This window comes from Ursus maritimus, unplaced genomic scaffold (genome assembly GCF_017311325.1).
Source record: "Ursus maritimus isolate PB19 unplaced genomic scaffold, ASM1731132v1 scaffold_21, whole genome shotgun sequence".
Classification (NCBI taxonomy): Eukaryota; Metazoa; Chordata; class Mammalia; order Carnivora; family Ursidae; genus Ursus; species Ursus maritimus.
The window spans coordinates 31,987,671-32,012,520 of record NW_024424564.1 but is presented as its reverse complement, the minus strand read 5'-3'; the positions used below and the strand labels follow the sequence as shown (position 1 = coordinate 32,012,520).

The 24,850-nt window shown below is 35.4% G+C and overlaps 1 protein-coding gene across 3 annotated transcripts in view; it reads left to right on the top strand.

Annotated features, from left to right (window-relative positions):
• NR2C1 (nuclear receptor subfamily 2 group C member 1) overlaps positions 1-23,128 on the top strand; it is a 46,253-nt gene extending 23,125 nt beyond the window's left edge. For 2 of the 3 annotated variants that reach the window (XM_008687696.2, XM_008687698.2), the window contains exons 8-14: positions 944-1,128; positions 2,274-2,439; positions 8,196-8,317; positions 14,676-14,815; positions 16,188-16,325; positions 18,497-18,602; positions 21,245-23,128. In XM_008687696.2, coding sequence (XP_008685918.1) covers positions 944-1,128; positions 2,274-2,439; positions 8,196-8,317; positions 14,676-14,815; positions 16,188-16,325; positions 18,497-18,602; positions 21,245-21,419 — 1,032 coding nt within the window. In that variant the 3' untranslated portion in view covers positions 21,420-23,128. The remainder of the gene's footprint in view (positions 1-943; positions 1,129-2,273; positions 2,440-8,195; positions 8,318-14,675; positions 14,816-16,187; positions 16,326-18,496; positions 18,603-21,244) is intronic. The other variant, XM_008687697.2, reaches the window with a different exon arrangement.
• Positions 23,129-24,850: the final 1,722 nt, after the last annotated feature.

Here is a 24,850-nt window from a genome sequence, read left to right as displayed (position 1 = left end):
TCTATCTGCCTTTCCTACAGAAATTATATTTCTGGATAGTCAAAGAGTTAAGGAGAGAGAATACTTTTTCACAAAATAATTATAGCTAATTAGTGAATAAAGAATATATACATCACTAACAAAAATAAAAGCTAAAGACAAGTGGGGAAAATATGCAATGTATAGCAGAAGCCCATTATCTTGGGCGCCTGGGTGGCTCAGTTAGTTAAGCATCTGCCTTCTGCTCAGATCCTAATCCCAGAGTCCTGGGATCAACTGCCGACTCAGGCTCCCTGCTCTGCAGGGAGTCTGCTTCTCCCTCTGCCCCTCCCCCAATTTGTTCTCTCAATCTCTCTCTCTCTCTCTCTCTCTCAAATAAATAAATACATAAAATCTTAAAAGAAAAAAAACAAAAAACATTATCTTAAATATGTAAAGAGATTTTTCACCTACATAGCACCTGGTATTTAACACATTTAACACAGTGGCTGGTGAAAGTTGGCATTCTAAGAATTCTGTTCAGTAATACATTTACCTTTTTTTCTCTTTTCACTGCTATTAGTTTAATATATTCCGTATAACTTTATAGTTCGTATAATAAGTTTTAGAAATTGTCAGAATTTTAATTCTAAAAAAACTTAAAAGATATCTAAGATCCTTTCACAGAGGAAGGGATTGTTGATATGAATAGATTAGTCATTAAGTACAGTTCTTGGTTTAATGTAATTTTTATGTAAGCATTTCCTAGGAAATGTACCCGATGCTTTTAAACTTACATTTTCCTCAGGAAGTTTCTAAAAGCTCAGAGCTCTTTGATTTTATTTTATAGGTTTCATTTATCTTAAGTAGAGTGCTTTAATTTTGGCATTTCATAATCTAGAATTGGATATTCAGACAAAAAGTTCTCTGATACCAATTTGCAGATTTAAATACTTTTTTTTTTTTTTTTTTTTTTTTTTTTAAGGCTGAATCATGTCAGGGAGATTTAAGTACATTGGCCAGTGTGGTTACATCATTAGCAAATCTTGGAAAAACTAAAGATCTTTCTCAGAATAGTAATGAAATGTCTGTGATTGAAAGCTTAAGTAATGGTGATACCTCTTTATGTGAATTTCATCAAGAAATGCAGACCAATGGTGATGTTTCAAGGTAAGGTCTGTTTTGATCTTATTAGTATGTCTTAAAATATTCTTATGTTGAATATGATTTACAGAAGTTTCAGAAAATTATTTCTGTTAGACTTAGAAAATTTAAAGCATGGTAAGTTTTAACTGAAAAAGTGCATTCAGCGTACAATGTTATTCAGCAGGTTACATTGTAAATAATGAGCAATAAATGAATATTATAAGATTAGAAATGTATTCATAAAATTTAAGAATTTTTTCTTGCTAATGGTGTTATTTTATCTTCTGTGTACTTAGAGTTAAACATTTGTCTTACCCTAGGCATTCATGTTCATTTTCCCCACCAATTTTTCAAGATGAAAATAGATTTAAAAGACTTAATTGAATCAACTACCATTTTAAGTTATACTTCATGAAACTTGTATGAGAATTCTATTTTTCATTCTCTTGATGTTAGTACATGGGATGTAAACCTGGATCTTTTGAGGCTTTTTTCACATTGTTCATCATCTAAATGTTGAGGAACCTGCCTTTAAGAGTCTCTTAAGAGTACTTTCTTGAACATAAGATTTTAAGGAACTGTAAAAGGCCTCTCCTCTCATTGAAAAATATGGGGAGCTATTTTAAATAATTATTTGCTGACAGTTCATTATTTGCCATCCTAATCTCAAATTCTTACAGATTAGATGTACCTGTGTTAACGGAAGTTTTAAAATATTTTCTGAATTTTTAAATAAAATTAAAATCTGTGTTGTGTAGAAAGCAGTCAAGTTGACCTACGTTCTTGCCCTTATTCTTTATAAATACTTTCTGTATGTAAAGTAAATGGGCTGTTATCTTGTAGTATCAAATGTGTAACTTGTAAAAGCATATTTTTAGACCAAAGTAAAAGGGTTTTTCCTCCTGGTAATTACATAGAAATCTTTTAAAGACTTTAATTCTCTGATAATACATTAATATAATACGGCTTTTCATACTATGCATATTGAAGTTTGACTTGTTGCTTTTGGAAACAGGTATAGATATCACCGAAATAGAGTAATCAGTGATACACCAAAGTTCTGTATTCTCAATAACTTTTTTAGGCCTAAATCTTCTACAATTTTATGTAGAATTTTTATTTTATTGTGGAAATTGACCAAGCTTACAGCATCTGATGTCTCCTAATAGGGCATTTGACACTCTTGCAAAAGCATTGAATCCTGGAGAGAGCACAGCCTGTCAGAGCTCAGTAGAGGGCGTGGAAGGAAGCGTACACCTAATTGCTGGAGACTCGAGCATAAATTACATCGAGAAAGAGGGGCCACTTCTCAGCGATTCACATGTAGCTTTCAGGGTATTTCCATATTTTTTAATATAATGTTTATGTTGTGTTATCCATTTTGATTTTAATCTTCCCTATAGAAATCAAAGTATATTTGTTGTGCTTTTAAAGTCAGAAATATTCCTGATAGAATTCAAAATAGCAGCTGAAACATGCACATCTGGCTATATAAAGTAATGGCTCAATAAAGCATCCTGTTTATAAATCATGGTTATAATATTGATTAGTGGTTTTAAGTCTATAAAAGCTACCTTTTAGAACATTTAGACATAAGTTTCGGATGTTGTTAACTCTATGTATTGACTTTCATCGTGTTTGTATACACCGGTTTTGTTCAGTGCTTTAGTGTAAACCAGTATGTGAGACCCAGTTATTCTTACCACGGTAACATTTATTATGTATTGCCCTAATTAGCTAGCTCTCAGTATCAAGAATGTAAAAATTTAATACATTTTAATTTTTGGCTTTTAACTTTTTACACTTTAACCATTTTGGAGGAGGTACATTTTGTAGTTTCTCTTTTGCTCCCCTAAATACATTAGTTTATGATGGAAATAATACATATAGAATATTAGAAAATAACTGTGTCATTCAAATAATGTTCGGACTACAGGTATAGATACACTGATCATTGAGGCCCTACATTAAGACTTTGATGTTTTGACCCCTCCATTTTAACCACTCTTTATCTTCTCTCTGCCAGCTATGAGTACTGTCAGCAAATCGTATGCAAAGTGATTAAAAGTATATAGGAGATTTCAGTTAGCAATACACAGCAGTCCTGAAATACCTGAAGGAAATCGTATATAACTTTACCGTAGATTATAAGTTTCCACGGGTTTCAAATAAAAATATAAACAGTTGTCAAATAGTGGTTTGTGTGACTGCTACAAATAACATAAATCTAACATTGGCTAAAACCACATACGATAAAACTTACATTAGTAAAATTTGACTTGGTAGAAAAGTAGCCACAGAGAAAACTCAGTGACTTAATAAATTGCTGTAATTTGATATAGTCAGTAAAACAAAACAGTGAAACCAATCTTCATGTAGAATTTTACCAAAGATAACCTACATGGAAAAAATTAGAAATGTTTTATTTGTACTGTATGAAAATTTTTTGTGGGGCCTGTAAGAAAAGATAATGGGAATAATCAACGTCATCCTTAAAAATTATGGTAGGAGCTATGGACGAGGGTGGAGCGAGGCAAATCTGATTTTTCCCCATTGCTCTTTTTTATTCTAAATAAAAGACGTGCTTTTGTTGTCTTACACTTTTATTTTCTACCTTTCTATAGAAAATAAAAGGCCTTTTTTAATTGTTGATGCTGGTCCTCAAAATGTTTGATTCTTTTAGATATTTGTTACAGACAGATGAGTGAGGCAAATTAGAACTTTTTCCTGTCTCTGGAATTGGTTTTTTTCCATACAGTCTTTGACCTTCTGTTCTCTGGGTGTCCTCAGAATCAGCACTGTGAAGTTTCTTGGTCTCCTGACAAAGGCAGCTTCTTCTTTCTCTGATGCTTGTTTACACCCTTTGTGAAATCAAGAGTTTTACTTTTACCTCACTTCCCAGCTGAGTACTTTTGTAGTTGGCTTTCTCATTGAGGTTTTACAGTCATGAGTTTCAAAACCTGACATCTGTAATCAAATCTCAATTCTCTCTTAACAACTGAGCTAAATAGCATTTTGTTCCTGACTTGCATTTTTATTATGGTGTAGTTTGCAGCATGCTTTCATGTATACATTCTTACATTTGAGCCTTGATCACAGTTGGTTGTGAAGGTTTGGATTTTTATTGTCGTTTTGTGAATGAAAAAAGATTTGGAGGTTTTCAGTGTCATGTTCAAAACAATCCAAACAGAAAGGAGAAATAGTCTAATAATGCATCTTGGAATTTGGTCTGGAGAATCTAGGACAACAAAAATATTAAATATTTTTATTAAATTTCAGAGTTTTTGGTGTGATTTCATGTACTTTATTCTTGATTCTTGCAATTTGATTACATAGATCATCAAAGGGGATAGAATTCCCATTTAGAAATAAGTGTATGAGACAGAGGTAGGTGATTTCCAAAACTATTCTCTCATGTGTATCATCTCAGTATTAAAACCATAGTCCTTCTGGTCGCCGTGTTTGATGTTGGGGGGAGTCATCATCATTCTCCCCACGCCTCACTGCCCTGCATTCCCTGTTGAATCCTAACCATTCTTTTGCTTGAATTTCTCCCTTCGTCTTCATTTTTATCACCATATTTCAAGGCCTTTTAAAATTTCTTACCTAAACTGTTAGAGTAATATCTTTGCTTCCAATCTCTTCATCTTGTCCTGTGCCCTAGTAACAGAATGATGTTTGTCAAAAATCAGCCCAGTTAATGGGGCACCTGGGTGGCTCAGTCCGTTAAGCGTCTGTCTTCAGCTCAGGTCATGATCACAGGGTCCTGGGATCAAGCCGCTTAGTCAGGCTTCCTGCTCAGTGAGGATCCTGCTTCGCCTTCTTCCTCTGCCCGACTCTGCACTTTGTGTGTGTGTGTTTGTGTGTGTGTGTGTGTGTGTGTGTGCGCGCGCGCACGTACCCCCCCCAATAAATAAAATCTTAAAAAAAAATCAGCCCATTTATGTTACTCTGCTACCTAAAAGCCTTCATTAGCTTCCTATTGCCTTTTTGAGATAAAGTCCATGACCTTTTAGGACCTTCCACATTCTGATTCAGTAGCCCATCATTTATCAGAAATGCCATCCCTTTCTTAGCCCTTTCTGTAGCTCATTCTGTTTCCGTTTTATTCTTCTATTGAAGCCTCAGCACTTAGGTTAGTACCTTACAGTGAAATCTCAGTTGGGGCACCTGGCTGGCTCAGTTGGTAGAGTATGTGACTCTTGATTTTTGGGTTGTGAGTTTGAGCCCCATGTTGGGGGTTGAATTTACTTTTTAGAAGAAAAAAGAAAGAGATCTCAGTAAGTGTTTGCTGAATTATGGTTATCTGGGTTCACGCAGCAAATTAATGACATGTTGGAAGTAGAATTCAGATGATCTAACTCAAGTCAAATGACTTTTTTAAAGTTCTGTCATTTAGCTTATTAACAGAATTACAGAAAGTGCTAGAAAGGTAATGGTAGACAAGTAACTTATAAAATGGGTAGCCAAGTTTGGTTATGTCAACACTCTTTTAAAAATCATCTCAATATATTAGGGCACCTGGGTGGCTCAGTCAGTTAAGTATCCAAGTCTTCATTTCATGGTCATGAATTTGAACCCTGTGTTGGACTCCATGCTGGGGGTGAAGCCTACTTTAAAAAAAAAAAAAATCATCTCAATGTACTGAACATGTATAATTTTAAAAATGTGTGTAATTCAATTTGTAAACCTAAAAGTCCACAGGCATTTGGGGAAGCTCTTTAACATCATTAGTAGAAACTCATCTTCTCTAGATAGAGGAAGAAATCTTTGTCTTTGCAATCTAGAAGACTTGTTGAATAAATTCTTGTTTTTTAAGCCAGCACTGATGCTAGAGGTGTATCTTGCTTTAAGAAAATTAAGTATTAAAACAGATAAATTATGAGATATTTCTTCTCTTTATAATACAGCATGGCATTCTTTTAAATAATGAATTCCTCTAGTATATATTGCAAATGATTTCAATTTTATGATTAAAGCATAGAGTTTTCAACATTACCACCACTGTTGTGTCAATCAGGGTGCATCTGTATCTTTTAGCCCTTATGTCTAATTTTTAATACTGTAACTATTTTACTTTCTTTAAAGTGACTAAACTGTTTAAACAACTGTTGTTGTTTTGCATCTTACTTACTCCAAACCTCTAAAACTAGTAATCTCTGGTAATTCCCCTGATCTTTCAGGCTTTTTACCCCTACTCCCCCCCCCCCCGGGCAGTTTTGAAAAGATATGATAGTTCCCAGTTTGTTTTTTATATACTTACGTATAGAAACAATTGCATCCTGATAATTACATTTAAGATGTTTAATATCTGCTTGCCGACGGTTCTCTTAAGATTCTCTTTAAATAGTGGCATTTTAATTTGCTGCTCCAGTAAACATTTCTCAAGCATTTAAAAAGTATTCTCAGGGTGCCTGGCTGGCGCAGTCGGTGGAGTGTGCAACTCTTAATCTCAGGGTTGTGAGTTCAAGCCCCACGTTGGGTGTAAGGATTACTTAAAAATAAAATCTTCAAAAAAAAATTTTTTTTAAATAAGAAATATTCTCCTCAGGGCACCTGGGTGGCTCAGTCAATTGAGTGTCTGCCTTCGGCTCACGTCATGATCCCGGAGTCCCGAGTCCCAGGATCGAGCCCTGCATTGGGCTCCCTGCTCAGTGGGGAGTCTGCTTCTCCCTCTGCCCCTCATCCCACTCATGCTCACTCTCTCTCTCGCTCTCTCTCAAATAAAATCTTAAAAAAAGATATATATATATATATATATATATATATATATTTCTCATACATGGAATTTCAACTATTGATTTCTCTTGTTTTATTAGTTGGCACCATTTATAAATAGATAAACCATTTGTGGCTAGTAATGAACAAAGGCAGTTAATGTCTTTTACATTTTTATCCATCATTTCTGGAGAACTTTTTTATCATTTTGATGAAAACCTTTTGATCTGTTGGGTATCATAGACACCTTTGAGAATCTGATTAAAGCTATCCATTCCCCAGAAAAATACGTACGGGTACGTACACCTACTCTACCCCTAAGGTATCCACTCTTAACTGTGTGATAGAGCTGCTTCTGTCCTTTTTATATGTACATATGTGTATACACACACATACACACACGGTCCCTTTCACTTTAACATAAATTGGGTCATCTACATATTGTTTCATAGTTTTTCCACTTAGATGTCTGTGAGGTATTTTTTTTTTCCTATCCCATTGCATCTCAATTCATGAATTTTAATGCCTATAAAGTACTCTATAGCATAGATTATTTTCCTTCATGATAGAAATTTAGGTTAGTGTTTCTTACGGATGAAATTACATTTCATTTATAGCAATGAAAATTTAACAAGCTTTTCAAAAATGCTTTTAGAAATGTTTTGATGTGGGATATTTATTTTCAACAGTTGACATGCACTTACAATAACTACCTGAGGTCAGCAGTACAAACTGACAGCCTGTGAGTATTATAGCCACAGACACATTTTGTTTTACCTGTAGATTAAATGGGGAGATTTCACACAGAACCTGCTCTTTGAAAAATAGAGCACGCAGTCCTTAATCCAAATTGCCATGTGATTTCAGAATATGGAATTCGAGGCACAGCTGTGCCCTTTATCTGGGAGTATGCACTTCCCAGATGGCACCAGCAGGCCCACTTCCCTCATTATTCTCCTGACCCTATACAATTTGAATTTGTTATTCCCCATAGCCTGCATGAAAGGAACATTTAACATATAGGAGTGCTTCTTAAACTGAACTCGTTATATACCATTATTGATAAAGGAAGAGAAGAAAGGAAAAAAAGCACATTGTTATACCGAAACAGAAATAACTTTTAAAAACACTACCAGAGAATGTCATAATTGATATTTATTAAATGGGATTCTAACTGTCTGAATATTGCTTTGTTAGCAACTATGATCTACTCATTCTAAATCCTGTTTTCAGCTGTAAAATCCAGTAACTTGGATTATTTCAAGATTTGCCTTTTGGTGAATATATCAAACTCATATTTGATATGTTTACATGTAACTTTTTCAAAGAAATTATCATTAGAGATAATTGACCTCAGTCCCTGTTCACACTAGCTCACCATGCCTTCTCCTATGCCTGAGTACCTGAATGTGCACTACATTGGGGAGTCTGCCTCCAGACTGCTGTTCTTATCAATGCACTGGGCACTTTCGATTCCTTCCTTCCAGGCTCTAGGGTAAGTGTTTTGAAGTCCTTGAGTATAAATGTGATTTTATCGCACAAATATATACTAAGCAAGAAATTTTATCTTGGATGGATTTGCATTAAAGGGGAAAAAAATGGTATAACGTTATTAAGTCTTTTTATTTATGTGACAAATTATGGCAGTTAGTATTTTCTTATATTTACGTAGGAAGAGTATCAATGTTTCATAATTTGACTGAGTTAATAATTCAAACGGAATATATGCAGTGGAGCTGATAAATAATGGCCAGCATTTGTAATAGGCTGTCTTTGCCCTGAAGTTAGGGAGGCTGGAGGTATGCCCTGGGTTTGTCGTCCCCCGCCCCCCCCCACCGAGCCCTGCTGTTTCAGTGTCCATCTCAGGCATGTTCATAAGGAGCTGAAACTTGCATACAGTGGATGTTTCAGTGGAAAACTATTGTTTTCCAATCTGTGGTTCCAAAAAGTGGGGAAGGGGGAGAAAATGTAGACCCCATAGTACCACAGTGATCATTTGGAAATACCTACCACTAAGGAACACATCAGTAATGTGTATTACATCTGTATTACCTGAAGTTTGCCAAATTTGTTTAGATTGCGTTAAAGTAACTGGTATGAAGAGGCAACGAGATCATGGAAACAGTTAAGCTCATAGTTAGAAAAGTGTTTTTCTAGTCACAGGGCCCTACTCACCAATATGATTTCATAAATAACGTGCTTTCGTATCCTGTTCTTCTGTTCTCCCATTTGCCAAATAGGAATGATAACTGTCCATCCTTTAATTCTACAGAATATTTTATAATATGACTAAGAAATATCTCAGTCATGACTTTAAAAAGCATACACGGGCGTGCCTGGGTGGCCCAGTCAGTTAAGCCTTGGGCTCTTGATCTCAGCTCAGATCCTGATGCTCAGGGTCATGAGTTCAAGCCCCATGTTGGGCTCTGCACTGGGCATGGAGCCCCCTTAAAAAAAAAAAGCACACATAGAACCCCACTATAATTTGGTGTTTGGTATACCGTGCATTAAATCACATAGTTAACATAGTTACATAGATTGAAAGCCTGATGTAGAGTAGTTAGCCTTTAGAACTATTGTTAGCCCTTTCTCTCAAAGAACATTTAGTTTTCAGAATTTCTCCAGTCTGCTTTTTTTTAACAAAGAATTAAAATATGGTATAAATTTACATATTAGCAGTTTATTTTAAAGGATTAGGTTTAATTATTTCCCTAAGCTTGTAACTGGAGTACTTCTGTGTTGAAAAGTAACCTGGTGATATTTTTTATAATAGGCTATCAATTGTTATAGTTAAAAAAAAAAAGGAACAATTTTTAGGGAGTGCTTTGAACTTCTTGAAGTATTTATATAACACTATTGATCTTAAGTACTTCTGTTAAATTAAGTGTGAATATCCTATGGAAACATTCTCCAAATGTTAAAGAAACCAAAAATAAAACCTGAGGTTTCCAGTTATAAAACAGTTTTACAGTGGCAGCCACATTTCCCTCTGATCTGGACTGAAAATTGGTTTAATGTAACAGCCACAGGATTCTTTGCAATCCAAATTAACCATGGTGTAGCATGTGAGGCCATTAATCACGACATGAACTCTTACTGTCCCCATCTACATCATTTAGTTTGAGTTAATCAGATGGAAGAGGACTAAGTACTGATCGTGGGAAATTCTGTTGTGTGGTAATAAAAGCTATTCTAAGTCTCCTAGAAACTGACATTGTTGGCATTTTTATCCGTAGACACAAAACTTGGGAACAAAGCCCTAATATTACAGGAGAAACAGATAAGCAACATTAATCATTTAATATAAGTCAAGTTTGTTTTGATTACTTATTGAATGGAGAACAGTAGCTTCAAGAAACTTTTCAAGCAGTGGGTGGTTAATACTGTTTGTATTGTACAGTCCTTTATGTTTTACCAGGATATTTTCTGTTTAAGATTTGTAGTTTCAAAACTTACAGGAATTCAGTTGTTTTTCACTTCTACCTGCATAATTTAGGTGATCACACAGCAGTAGGTTCAGTTATGGACACTTGGCATGATTTGTCAGCGGTCCTCTCTACCTGGATTCTCATAGTACAACCCAAAGTTCTAAACCACCACTATTTGTCACAGGAGACTTTATTTTTTGAGTAATTTAAGAAATCTTCCATAAATGCTAACCCTGCAAGTTGAATCTTTTAAAATCCCACTGAAATAATGTTTACTATAGATGTGGGTTTAAAACCAGTTTTATTGGGTGACTGCCTTCGGCTTGGGTCATGATCCCAGGGTCCTGCTTCCCCCTCTCCCTCTGCTTGCCACTCCTCCTGCTTGTGCTCTCTGTCAAATAAATAAAATCTATTTAAACATTTTTTAAAAATAAAAATAAAACCAACTTTTTTGCCGTATCACTGGCTACTTTTCCCTAAGGACCATGCCTTCCTTTCAAACACATACTGCTAGGTAAAGTATAATGCCTTGGGTTTATTTGTGTAGAAGACAAATGGTTAGTTTATCCCCACATATAAGTGACTTCGAAAGTCATATTACTTTATCAAAATAAATAGTATAAAGAATGATCTGATCTCTAATTATAAGTACTATATACATATTTTAATGAACTTAACAATATAGAAGAATAGTTAGAGAAAAATACCTATATGTATTTAATAAAAGAAGTTGACATATTTACTGTTATGCAATCTAATGCCTCTATTAATTAACACTGACATTGCTTTCGGTGTACCTGACTGCTACTTTAATTATCCTTTTCCAGCTCCTTTTGCTTTTCAAAGAAAAGATGTTTTGAAAATAGGTAGTATAATGTGATTACAATAGTTATTTGTTTTTAACAGAAGAAAGTTGATAGCAAACATGCCCTTACCATCACAAACTATTAGCTGTAAAGGGGAGTCTCTACTGAGAAATTTGACTTTAGCATTTTAATGCTATAATTTTAATGATTTATACAAAAGCATAGATTTTGAACACCTGGGTTCAAATTCTGGATTTATTCATCTGCCAGCTTTGCTGCTTATCTAGGCTCTATTTCTACATCTGTAAATTAAGAGCAGAAATGCTTTCTTTGCTGGCAAGGCTACTTAGCTGAGATGATGAGTGTAAATTATCTCATCCAGGGCTTCTGCAAACTAGATTATCAATACTCATTTTCCTTCATTCTCTTAGGAACCTTCTTTTTAAAAAAGACTTGCTATTTTCCTTTCCTAATGAACTTTTTAAAAACATTTGAACAGCATAGCTAGCTATACTACAAGGATATTTGGGGTCTTGTTTTGGATGAAGATGTAAATATAGATATCTTTCTGTAATTAATCTCCATATTTACTTCTTTCACTTTTCCTTTGGAAACAAAATAATCTGGTGGCTTATTCCTCAGTTGCCACTTTTCATCATTTAGGGTACGCATAACAATTTTGGTGTCCCTCACGCTCTGCACGATTACTCCTTAACCCTTTCTCTGAGTCTCCCACAACAATGTCAGAGGACTTTCTTCCTACCAGGTGTAGCACAGACCAGAAAGAGCTTTGGGGTTTTTTTTTTGTCAGTTGGCTCCATTCATTTTCCTGTCCTGTGTCCACTAATTACCTTGGTTAGCTGTTTCCTCTTTAAAACTTCAGAATCAGAGGTTAAGGTGAGAACTGAATTACTGTGAATTTTCCCATCATGTTTGCTTTTAACCTTTTCCTCCTGTTTATAAAATTTTAAAGTAACACTGAAGTACAGAAATATAAAGTAAAGCTTCATTCTCCAGAGGTAACTAACCCCACTTATTAACAGTTTGGTGTCCTGCAAGATCTTTTCAGTGCCATATTTTAACAATCCAGTACACACTTGCATATCCTATTCTTTGCCTTTCTTTTTACATTAATAAGATGGGTTTCTTCCTATGTCAGCGTATGTAAATTTTTTCTATTCTCCTTAATGTTTGCCTAGTATTCTCTTTTACAGGATCTCTTATTGATTTACTCATCCTTTATTAGTACACACTGGGTTCTTGCTAATTTTCTTTGTTATTTTATCCAGTGCTACAATAAGCACTGTAGCATTTTATGTATAATTTACCTACTTTGTGTATTTCTATAAAATAGGTTCTTTCAAGTGGAATAGCTAAGTCTCAGAGGGTGTATGTTCTAGTTTTTTGAGAGATAGTATTAAATTGTCCTCCAAAAAGATGTTGAGTCAGTTAACACATCAGCAATGCTTATATGAGAGTGAATGCTTATTTCCTCACACCCTCCTCAATTCTGGATTTTAGCTGTCTTTTCTGATACATAAAAATAGTATCTTGATCTCTTTTATCTTCTTTGATTTAAAGATTTAAATTTTACATCATTTTCTATATGGAGAGTTAAAAATACTGATTTTCTTTTCATTTAAACTTCATTTTCAAATAGATTTTGAATGCTATAAGAAATTGGCAATACCCTAGATCTTTTTGTTTTTTTAAGTTCTTTCCCATCTTTCTCTACTCAGATATTGGCCCCTCAGACGCACCTTCTCTAGCCATCTTACCTGAACACCCCCCCCATTTTTTAATGCATCATCCTACTTTATAGTAATGTAGAATTTTTATTCCCCGAAAATAACCTGATGTGTATATAATCATATGTGTGTGTATATAATATTTGTATAAAATATTTGAAGTGGTGTTTTTTTATGTTTACCTTCTGTTTCTTGGAGGCAGACTTAATCCATCCTGTTTATTCCTATTTCTCCAGTGCCTTGAATAGTGTCTGGCATATACTTTATGTCATCCCTTATTCACATAATTCTTATATTTACATCTCATAATAACTATGAGCAGGGTATAGGACATATAGTTTCTCATCATTTTATATAACTAAGGAGCTGAGACCTGGGAAGCTTATTAGACAGATTTCAAATGGATAATCAGTGGATGATCTAGGTTTTAAAATCCTGGCTGACTTCTAATATTTTTTCTGCTCTCTCATGCTCTAGAGATTTCTTATTCAGAAGTTCGGGAAGGGGGGGCACCTGGGTGGCTCAGTCGTTAAGCGTCTGCCTTCAGCTCATGGCGTGATCCCAGAGTCCTGGGATCGAGCCCCACATCTCCTCCACTGGGAGCCTGCTTCTTCCTCTCCCACTCCCCCTGCTTGTGTTCCCTCTCTTGCTGGCTGTCTCTTTCTCTGTCAAGTAAATAAATAAAATCTTTTTTAAATAAATAAATAAGTTCGGGAAGGGACCTTTCTTATTTTCATTACTCCTAGCGAAATTCTCAGTATCTCATTTATAGGGATACTAACATCCCATCTGAAACAGGCTTAAAGAATAAACCATTTCGGGACTCCTGGGTGTCTCAGTTTGTTAAGCCTCTGCCTTTGGCTCAGGTCATGATCCCAGGGTCCTGGGATCGAGTCCTGCATGAGGCTCCTTGCTCAGCAGGGAGCCTGCTTCTCCCTCTGCCCCTCCCCCTGCTTGTGCTCGCTCTCGCTCTCTCTCACAAATAAAAAAATAAAATCTTAAAAAAAGAAGAAGAAACCATTTCTCCCAGGAAATCAGTTGCTTACCTGTCATCAAATCATTCTAATTGCCCTTTCATAAAAAAGCATTTACCTGCATTTAGAGCAAAAGAAAACTTGGGAAAGTTTTTAATGTATGCTTTTGCTTTAAAAAATTTTTTAAATAATCTTTATTCCATTTGTTTCCATGAAATGTGGGATTAAAGCCCCAACTTTTAGTTTGAAATACTACCTGCGACTGTCTTTGTTTTTGTTTTTGAAGATTTATTTACTTATTTTAGAGAGTGAGAGTATGCATGAGCAGGAGGGGCAGAGAGAAAAGGAGAGAGATTCTCAGGCAGACTCCATGCTGAGCACAGCGCCCAACGAGGGGCTTGATCTTACAACCCTGAGATCACAACCTGAGCCAAAACCAAGAATCGGACACTTAACCGACTGTGCACCTAGGCGCCCCTGGAAACTACCTGCAACTGTTCTTATAAACTAACTGACTGATTAATAAGCCAGCAAATATTTTAATTTCTAAGTCTTCCTCATCAATTGCTATCAGTTATACAAAAGACAGACTTGATCGGGTCCATGTCCAGTGGTCTTTCTAGGATAATTTTAGTTCAGTTAATATTTTATTTTTAATTATAAGTTCCTGGGTGGCCCAGTCTTCGGCTCAGGTTATAATCTCAAAGTCCTGGAATGGAGCCCTGAGTCGGTCTCCCTGTTCATCAGGAAGTCTGCTTCTCCCTCTCCCTTTGCCTCTACCCCCTGTTCATGTTCTCTCTCTCTCTCTCTCAAATAAATAAAATCTTTAAAAAAGTTTTAAAGTTTATAAAATACATGTTAATATCTGTTATGTGTTTGTTGTGTTTCATTTAATAGACAAGAAAATAGCATATCACTGGTGAAAGCTTACTGGAATGAACTTTTTACTCTTGGTCTTGCCCAGTGTTGGCAGGTGATGAATGTGGCAACTATATTAGCAACATTTGTCAATTGTCTTCACAGTAGCCTTCAACAGGGTAAGGAGCATCTTATTTATTTCCTTTTCTAGGATATTAGGGGGTGTCAGTTTTATAAACTATTTATCATTAAAGTTAGATAGCTGATTAATGTTTTAGATACCAACAGCCTTTTTACTAGAGATAACTTTTACATTTTGATAAATTCACCCATTAATCACCCAAAAATACTTTCAAATGAGAGCATAACAAAATTGAAACAATTGTATTTAAGTGTGGCCGGCTGTTTCTGAGTAGGCCCTGTGAATTTTTGCATATTTGGACATAGATAACAAAGAATCCAGGGTTAACTTACATAGAGGTGATCAGATATTTTTAAATGTATACTTCCCACCAATTTCAAACTGCCTTTTTAAAATTATAGTCCTTTGAGTCCCAACATAGGCTGGTTTTTTTTTAATTAGTTCATTGGAATCTATAAAGAGAGCAATCTTTACTCTTTTTCCTTTTCTTGATGCCATGGTGATTATGGCTTTACTTGAGGACACAGGCAGTCATTGATTTATAAATGTTTAACTTTAAATTGGCTTGTGACTAACCATGGGGGCATAGGAAGAACTGCTTTTTGAGTTTAGGAGAATTTAGAAATAATTTACAAAATCGGGAATCATGTTTTACTTCCTTAGCATGTCCCATATCTCATTGTTTTACGTTATTTTTAAATCATCTGCTTCCACTTCCTGTTTGAGGGCAGAAAAATCACCTTAAAATGTCATCAACATTAGCTATGGTAGAAGGTAACACTACATTCCATCTTATATATATGGACTCCCGGTCTTGATTCATTTCTCACAAATTTGTGATGGGTTATATATAGACTACTTCACTAAAGCTATGGTTGACTAATCAGATGTGTTTTAAACATAAACACAATAAATTTGAAAAGTTATTATAAAACTTTATTATACTCAACTTTTCTTTGGTCTTGGCTGTGTTTTTTTGCTAAGTATTTGTTTTTATTTTAGTAGTGTTGGTAACTAAGAAATCTGGGTGCTTTTGCTCATTTTTTTCAACCAATTATAAGCTTAAATAAAATCTTGTTACCAAAATTTGAGTCTTTTGTGGGCTAGTTTTTTAGGAGGTTATCTTTACAGCTTATCTTCTCAAAGATGTATCTTGAAAAGAAACACTGAATTTATTGGGGTTTTTGTTTTTATTTTTTTTCTAACAGCTTGGTTTTTTTTTTCTTGAATGAGTAATGTCTGCAGATCTCTAATTAGTTTCATCTTTACTTGCAGAGATAATGAATTTTAAGCATTTACAAATTGGTTATATTCAAAGCTAGAAATTAATGAGAAGGAAATATATTGGGTAAAAATAGTCATACATTTTAGCCAAAAACTAGCTTTCGTTTGTTTGTTTTTAATTAAAGATAAAATGTCAACAGAAAGAAGAAAATTATTGATGGAGCACATCTTTAAACTACAGGAGTTCTGTAACAGCATGGTTAAACTCTGCATTGATGGATATGAATATGCCTACCTGAAGGCAATAGTACTCTTCAGTCCAGGTACATAAACATTTACTTCTTAATTAAAACACAGTATTTGGGGGTGTGGGGAACCTGGAATCTTATACATTGCTGGTGGGAATGTGAAATGATGCACTGAAAGCGGAAACAACCCAAGTGTCCATCAACAAATGAATAAACCAGATGTAATATCTACACACAGTGGAGTATCAGCCATAAAAAGGAATGAAATTCTGATAGATGCTACACCGTGGTTGAAAACTGCACACTAAGTGAAAGAACCCAGTCACAAAAGACCACATTTTATATGATTCCATTCATATGAAATCTCTGGAATAGGCAAGTCTGTAGAGACATAAACTAGATTAGTGGCTACTAGAGACTAAGGAAGGGGAGCATGGAAAGTGACTGCCAGTGGGCGCAGAGTTTCTCTTGGGGTGACAAAAATGTTCCAAAATTCAGTTCATAGTAATGGTTGCACAGCTCTGAATCTACGAAAAACTATTGTATTATATACTTTAAATCAGTGAATTTGTGGATGTTAGACATTGATCTAAGTATGAAAAGGAAAGTTGAAGAAATCATTGAAATGACATAATTATGTTCATGTCAACATTTAAATTCTTAGGCATATTTTGGTAGGCATCATTAGAAGACAAATGAAAGGTGAATATTGGTTTGTTAATGGGTTAAACTTCTAAACATCTTATTAGAGTTACCAACAAATAGAAAAATGTCTCTTATTTTCCTGCCAGTTTCTAGCTTTCACGTATAGTAAAATGACAATAAGCTCAATGATCAATTTTTGAGTAAGAAAAATTGACTGTTCTTTTAGACCCTATATTTCTTATTTTGGTATGTATTTCTGTTCCTGTGCATCATAATAAAATTATATGAGGAAACCTGCTTCTTAAGCTCAGTGATACTAATATGACAATTAAACCTTTTTTTCTGTTCCTTTAAATGTTCATGGAACTTCATAACATGTATTTCCATTTTAATCACAACCAATTTGCCACCTTCATTTTCCTTAAAATTAAAAGAACATAGATTTGATTTTTTTTTTTTTTAAAGATTTTATTTATTTATTCGACAGAGATAGAGACAGCCAGCGAGAGAGGGAACACAAGCAGGGGGAGTGGGAGAGCAAGAAGCAGGCTCATAGCGGAGGAGCCTGACGTGGGACTCGATCCCATAACGCCGGGATCACGCCCTGAGCCAAAGGCAGACGCTTAACCGTTGTGCCACCCAGGCGCCCCAGCATAGATTTGATTTAATGTAATTTTATTTTATTAAGTATTCCCAATATTTTCTATTTATTTTTTATTCTCTTTGGTCAGAGCAGAGCTTTCCATGTTTTTCAGTATTGCCTAATTTAGGCATAATTTTATTGAAGTTCTCTTAATATTCCCATTTTTGTGAAATTTTATAGTGATTACTGAAATGTTTATATAGATTATTTCATGTTTCTGTGTTACAGTTTTTCTGATAGAGATACTGCCCATTGTTTGATAATTTCAGAAGTATCTTTTTACCTAACAATGATGGGAAGGTTCTTATGAAAAAAATAGTATAGAATATAATCTGAAGATATTTCATTGTATTAAAAAATGCTTTTTTAACTAAGCTAAGTCATTTTAATTTTTTGTTCCTGTTGAAGCAAGATGATCAAACTCCCTTCCATGACTTTTGGAATAGAGAAAACTATTTATTTTAGTAGATACCAGTGATCTCATTTATTTACATTTTAGAATATGTATATGAGACAAAATAGTTATAAGGGTTTAAAGTACAGGGGCCCCTGTGTGGCTCGGTCGGTTAAGCATCTGCCTTCAGCTCAGGTCATGATCCCAGGGTCCTGGGATGGAGCCCTGCATCGGGCTCCCTGCTCAGCTAGGAGTCTGTTTCTCCCTCTCCCTCTGCCATTCCCCCCACTCATACTCTCTCTCTTTCCCTCTCAAATAAATAAAATCTTTTTAAAAATAGATAAAATAGATAAAAATAGATAAAATGCCAGTGTCTGGCATTTAGTAGGTGGGTTACTAAATATATTTGTGGAGTGAGAGAACCACACATAGGATAGCGTGCCTTTTTTTTTTTTTTTTTTTTTTTGACTGAACTGTTCTTCCCACACCCTTCTATCTCATCTCTCCTTGCCTTATTAAATGAGCATTCAGAACTAGGTAACAATATATTCTTTAATGTTTCAGATCATCCAGGCCTAGAAAACATGGAACAAATTGAGAAATTTCAGGAAAAGGCATATGTGGAATTCCAAGATTATATAACCAAAACATATCCAGATGACACCTACAGGTATCTAAAAGTTAAATACTATTTTATTAAATCCATCTTAAATTCTTTTATGAATCTATTATTTCATTATTTTCCATTCCAAGAGTAAGTCAGTGTTTCAGTCAGCCTAGACCTTCGAAATAGCTAATCCTATTAAAAGCAGTAGTGTGTTGTTGCAAGTGATTTACAGGTAGTATTTCATGTATTTCTTACAATTTATAGAAGGGAACTTGGGCACAGAGAGGTTAAATAACTTGCTCAGGGCCATATACAGATGACAGGGCCTGCCTTTGAGCTCAGGTTGTCTGACTCTAGTGCCCAAACTCTGTTTTCTTCAGATGAAATAAAGAATTTTATTAGCGAAAGGGAAAAAATAGGAATGAATGAATAAAAACGCCATTCAACTATTTTATAAATAATTTAGAAATTTGGTTTATGGTATTTCTACCAAGATATTTCTTGCCGATGTCCCTTGAAAAGAATTTTTTTTTTTTTTTTAAGATCCAACTCAGTTTTTGAAGAGGAACGGAATTGGGGAGTAGCTTTGCTAGCACATGGCTGTTAGAGCCAGAATACCAGGGCTTGACTCCTGACCCCTCATTTACTAGCTGTATCACCATGGGCAAGTTATTCAACTTCTGTGTTTCAGTTTCTTTATCTGTAAAATGTAGATAATAGTACCCACAATTAGTATAATGATTAAATCAGTTTATATATATAAATAGCTTAGAACACTGCCTATAGTATAGTATATCATATTGTTTATAGTGTAACATATATGTAGTATAACATATAAGGGCTATATAAATGTCTTTACTAATATTATTAATTTAACATGCTTTGTACTAATAAAAGAATGTTTTACATAAAATAATTATTTACAGATATTCAATAATAGATTTATAAGCCAGTTCCATCATGAAAATCACCCTTAGTTTATCTAACCAGTTTTCCTACCCTGCCTCCTACCAGTTTTATTGCTGCGGCTCACATGATGGGAACAAACAAGAGCTGGGTAATTTGAGGAGGAGAGTAGTAGCTACAAGAAGGTGAATTAGGAATGCCTGGGTGGCTCAGTAGGTTAAGCGTCTGCCTTCGGCTCAGGTCATGATCCCAAGATTCTGGGATCAAGTCCTGCATCGGGCTCTTTGCTCAGCAGGGAGCCTGCTTCTCCCTCTCCCTGCTGCTCCACCTGCTTGTGCTCTCTCTCTCTCTCTGACAAATGAATGAATAAAATCCTTTTTAAAAAAAGGTGATGTAATCCTGTTTTCAGTTGGTCACAAATGTTAGAGTGCGAAATACAAGAGGGATACACATACCCAAGCTTTTCAGAAAGTTATTTTTTGTTGTTGTTGGTTTTGTTATGATTGTTCTCAGTTTTTTAAAGTTTCAAAAGTTGTTTTATACCTCATTGTACAAACAAATATAGTATTTAAATTTTCCTCCTTCTTGACATATAGTTGTTGGTTGACCTCTGTTCCAGTACATTCCAGCTGCTCTGATTGGTCTCTGGAACTCTCTCAGTTTCTTACATTCTGATTTATTTAAAAATAATAAATGATCTTTGGATAGCAGTCTTCAGCTTACACCTTATGCAAGATATGGTTTTGCCTTTAAGATCCTCAGTAGCAAAAAAACTGGTAGGAATCGTTTCATTAATCTTTACCACAACACGGAGAGACTAGGGGTAAGTAAGTGGCTAATACACATTCACATAGATAGAGGGGTAGTTGAATCGAGATTTGAACCCAGTGGTCTTGATTCCATATTCTTTGCTCTTCCCAGTCTTCCTAATAATAACTATTGCCTGTTTTACCATTTCCGTTTGTTTTTTGATTACCATTGAGCCCCATGTGTCCTGATAACACAAAGCATTGCTGTTCTTACAACCTCAACTGAATTTCTAAGCCATTCTTTTTTTTTTTTTTTAAGATTTTATTTATTTATTTGACAGAGAGAGACAGCAAGAGAGGGAACACAAGCAAGGAGAGTATGAGAAGGAGAAGCAGGCTTCCCGCCGAGCGGGGAGCCCGATGCGGGGCTCAATCCCAGGACCCTGGGACCACAACCTGAGCCAAAGGCAGACGCCTAACGGCTGAGCCACCCAGGAGCCCCTTCTAAGCCATTGTTAAGTGTATAATTTGATCTGTACTTTGATAACTTAGTTCCATGGTGGGGCAGCTGGGTGGCTCAGTTGGTTGTGTCCAACTCTTGATTTCAGCTCAGGTTATGATCCTCGGTGTTGTGGGATGGGCCGTGTCGGTCTCCGAGCTCAGTGGGAAGTCTGCTTGAGATCTCTCTCTCCCCTTCTCCCTCTCCTCCCCCTGCTCGTGCGTGCACAGGCACTCTCTCTAAAATAAATAAATCTTTTTTTAAAATAAACAAATAAATAACTTATTAGTTCCATGGTCCATATGGCCAAGTAGAGGCAACACAGTGTAGTAGTTAAGAGCAAAGCTTTCCTGTGAAGTCTGTCAGACTGCATGTATATATGCAGATGATTGTCATAACCTTTAAGGCTTGAGAATACTTAAGTTTTTATTTTTAACTTTTGAAAATTAGATCTTTATTAGACCACAACCAATATACATGCAGAAATTACTCCTATTTTTCTACCAAATCATTTTTTGATTTACACCCTTGTTTTTCCTTCCCCTTTTTAGGTTGTCCAGACTGCTACTCAGATTGCCTGCTTTGAGACTGATGAACGCTACCATCACTGAAGAACTGTTTTTCAAAGGTCTCATTGGCAATGTACGAATTGACAGTGTCATCCCACATATTTTAAAAATGGAGCCTGCAGATTATAACTCACAAATAATTGGTCACAGCATTTGAAGCCTGAGATGTCGGTTTAAACTTACTGTTGTTTCCCAGAACACAAGAAGACACCAAATTGAACTCATTGCTTCCAGGGTATCGGGAAATTTTTACTTTAAAGAGTAACCAAAAACCCAGGATGTTTTTATTGTGACTTCTTAAGAATTTTTGAAGTGACTAGGCGGGTGGCGGGAATTAGAATTTCCCTTCCTGTCTTATTTAAGTGAATAAGAAATACTATGAATTTATTCTTGGTTAAGATGACACCCTAAGCTATCACTTCTTGGCATCTAAACTAAGATCACTCATATTTTATCTTATAAAACAAATAAATTAGTCTTTTTTTTTCCGGAATTGTGTTCTATTCATGTTTTTCATTATGAACTAGTAGAAACACTTAATCTTCAGAAATCCCTAAGGAGGATTTCCTTGCTTTTTACTCTTCCATAATATAATCTGTTTAATTACCATGTTAAAAGATTATTTTATGCTCAATGGTATAATAACATTAGAACCATAGGAAATAATAATTGAATATATATATATATATATATTTTTTGTCTTTTGTAAATATTATGACACCCTTAGCATATACCACTCTCATTGCTGGCAATGAGACATAAGCCTACATGATCTCAAGACTTTTTTTTAGTGTTGTATATTATTAGTTACAAGCACTTTTTATTTATGTATGTAGCAGAAAATTGTTTTTGAGAATGAGATAGGATTCATGTTGTAATATTTTTGGTTTACTGCTGTGTTTTATTAAAAGTAGTAGAGACTGAGCCCAAAATGTTTCAGTATTTTAAAATAGATATTAAAATTGTTGCTCTTCCATTCCACAAAAAGCATTGGACTTCTCTCCCTCTTTTCTGACCTGCACTAGAACTTCCTGACCCTTCAATGAGTTTTAGCCCTTCTAGGTTGTTAGAAATACCCAAGTTGTTAAATAATGAATTTATCATAGCCAGTCTGTGTTTCGAAGGTGAGTTAATTACTTTAAAGCAAATTGATCATTTTTAAAAATTTAAGTTTTTTACTATGTAAAGGAATATGCACTGATGTTTCACTGTAAAGAGGGGAAAGCTTTTCTGACAGTAGTATGAGCATCAGCCTGAAGCCTTGTTGCCACAGCAAAACCATTTTAGACTCCTTGGATGCCTTCCACAGTAATGTTTTCCTTAGCAAACATGGTACTGTTAAATCTTTCTTCGTTCTGATTGTCACGATGAATTATTTTGGTATGTCTATTTGTTGATTTTTAAAAAATGAAGATTTTATTGCACTCAGAGTACATTTTTTATAAAAATTTTTGCAATAGAAAAGCTGAATTTAGGGGAGGGTGTGGATTTTACTAATTGCTACTTTATAGTAAATCAGAAGTTTCAAAGTTATCAACTTACAGTCTTTACCAACTTATTAAGGGAAACTTTTTTCCCTATTTAAGATGTGATTTTTGTTATCAGGTTTATTTATAATTATCAGCTGGGAAAAACTACATTTAGTACAAAATAATTCAAATAGAAAAATCAGTAGGTTTATATCTTTATAAACCCAATGAAGTAAGCCAAGGATTCAGGAAAATAATTGCTTTAAAATAATGTACTAATGGTTAATTAAGATACATGTTCCTTTCAGGTATTTTTCCTGATTAAATTTGTAGTTATATTTGGAAGTGTTTTTAAAACTATATTAAAATGTGACCTACATTAAAAACATTTATTTGATTTCAGAGTCCTGTTTGTTGGGTGTTTGGTCATCCATCTGTTCTATTGTTAAGAAATCTCTAACAGAATTTATTAATTGGGAAGAGAAATGCATGGATTATTTACAATTCAGTTTGAAGAATTTGTGCTAAAACTGCAGATTGTTAATTTATTTTCTCCTGAAATTTCAGTAAAATAACAGTAAAGTGTAACCACACAATGATAAATAAAACAGGAAACAAGAAGTCAAAGGATAAGAGAATTCAGTAAATTCTTGGAAAACAAAATGCAGGTAGAGAAAGACTGACTCATTAGCAGAACCAAGGAAGCTCTAATCTGAGTGCCTGCAAAAGGCAGTTCAGTGAGAAAGGCCAGTATCCCCAGAAAAGATGCTCAGTTCCTGGAAGAACTGGTGCTCATATTCAGAGACGATGCTTGGGACATTAAAAAAAAAAAAAAAAAAAAATGATTGGTTGCAAGTCCATGTACAAAATCATTGAATTACCTTTTTCTGCCCTTACTAAGTCAGCTGATCATTTTTTGTCCTTCTGCCTTTTTGATCAGAAGGCCAGAGGTTAATTCTCTTGAGCAACTGAACTGGAAGATCAGACTTAACAGGGTACCAGGAATAGTAGAAAGCCTGGGTTAGATTAGTATAGAGTTGAAAATATGGGTTAAGTGAAAATCTGCATTCTGAATGTGGGGGCTGTAATCATGTTCCCACAATCTTTAAAAACAAACAAAACCCAAAAAAACACCCAGATCCTGTATTTTCCTATAAAACCCCTCAGCCTCTTACCCTGGGCGGATCTGCAGTTTTGAAGGCATTAGCCTGCTGCAGCCTCCTTTTTCAGGCAAATTCTTTGTGTTCTGTTTTGGCTCTGGGGCACAGAGGTTAGTTTTTGACAACAGGTGACTTATAAACAACAAACATTTATATCTCAGTTCTGGAGGCTGATAGTCCAAGATCAGGGTGCCAGTATGGTCAGGTTCTGGCAACTTCTTGACCATGCTTGCAGGCTGCTGACTTCTGCAGCATCCTCACATGAGGGAAAGAGCTAAGAATCTCTCTGGAGTCTCTTTTAGAGGCACTAATCCCATTCATGAGGGTTCCACCCTCATGACTTAAACACGTCCCAAAGCCCCCACCAACTATCACCTTTGAGGGTTAGGATTTCAACATGAATTGGGGGGAGGGAGGACACATTCAGACCATAGCAGTCAGAAACCAAGCATCATTGTGGCGCCTGGGGCCTCAGTCAGTTAAGCATCTGTCTACTGATTTTGGCTCAGGTCATGATCTCAGGGTCCTGGGATTGAGCCCCACATCAGGGTTTGCACTCATCAGGGAGTCTGCTTGAGATTCTCTCTCTCTCTCTCTCTCTCTCTCTTCCTTTGCCTCTCCCCCCACCCACATGTGCTCGTTCTCTCTAAAATAATAATCTTTAAAAAAAAAAAAAGGAAAGAAAGAAACCAAGCATCATTTCTTCTTCATTGAGACAGACACAAAGGCCTCTCATAATCAAAGGAAGGTAAAATAAACTACTTATTTTTAAGATTTGAGAGAGAGAGAGAGCAAGCACATGCATGCAAGAGGTGGGAAGGGCAGAGGGAGAGAATCTTCAAGCAGACTCCTGGTGAAGCACAGAACCCAACTTGGGGCTCATTCCTCTAACCCATGAGATCATGACCTGAGCGGAAACCAAGAGTCGGAGGCTTAACCCACCGAGCCAACCAAGTGCC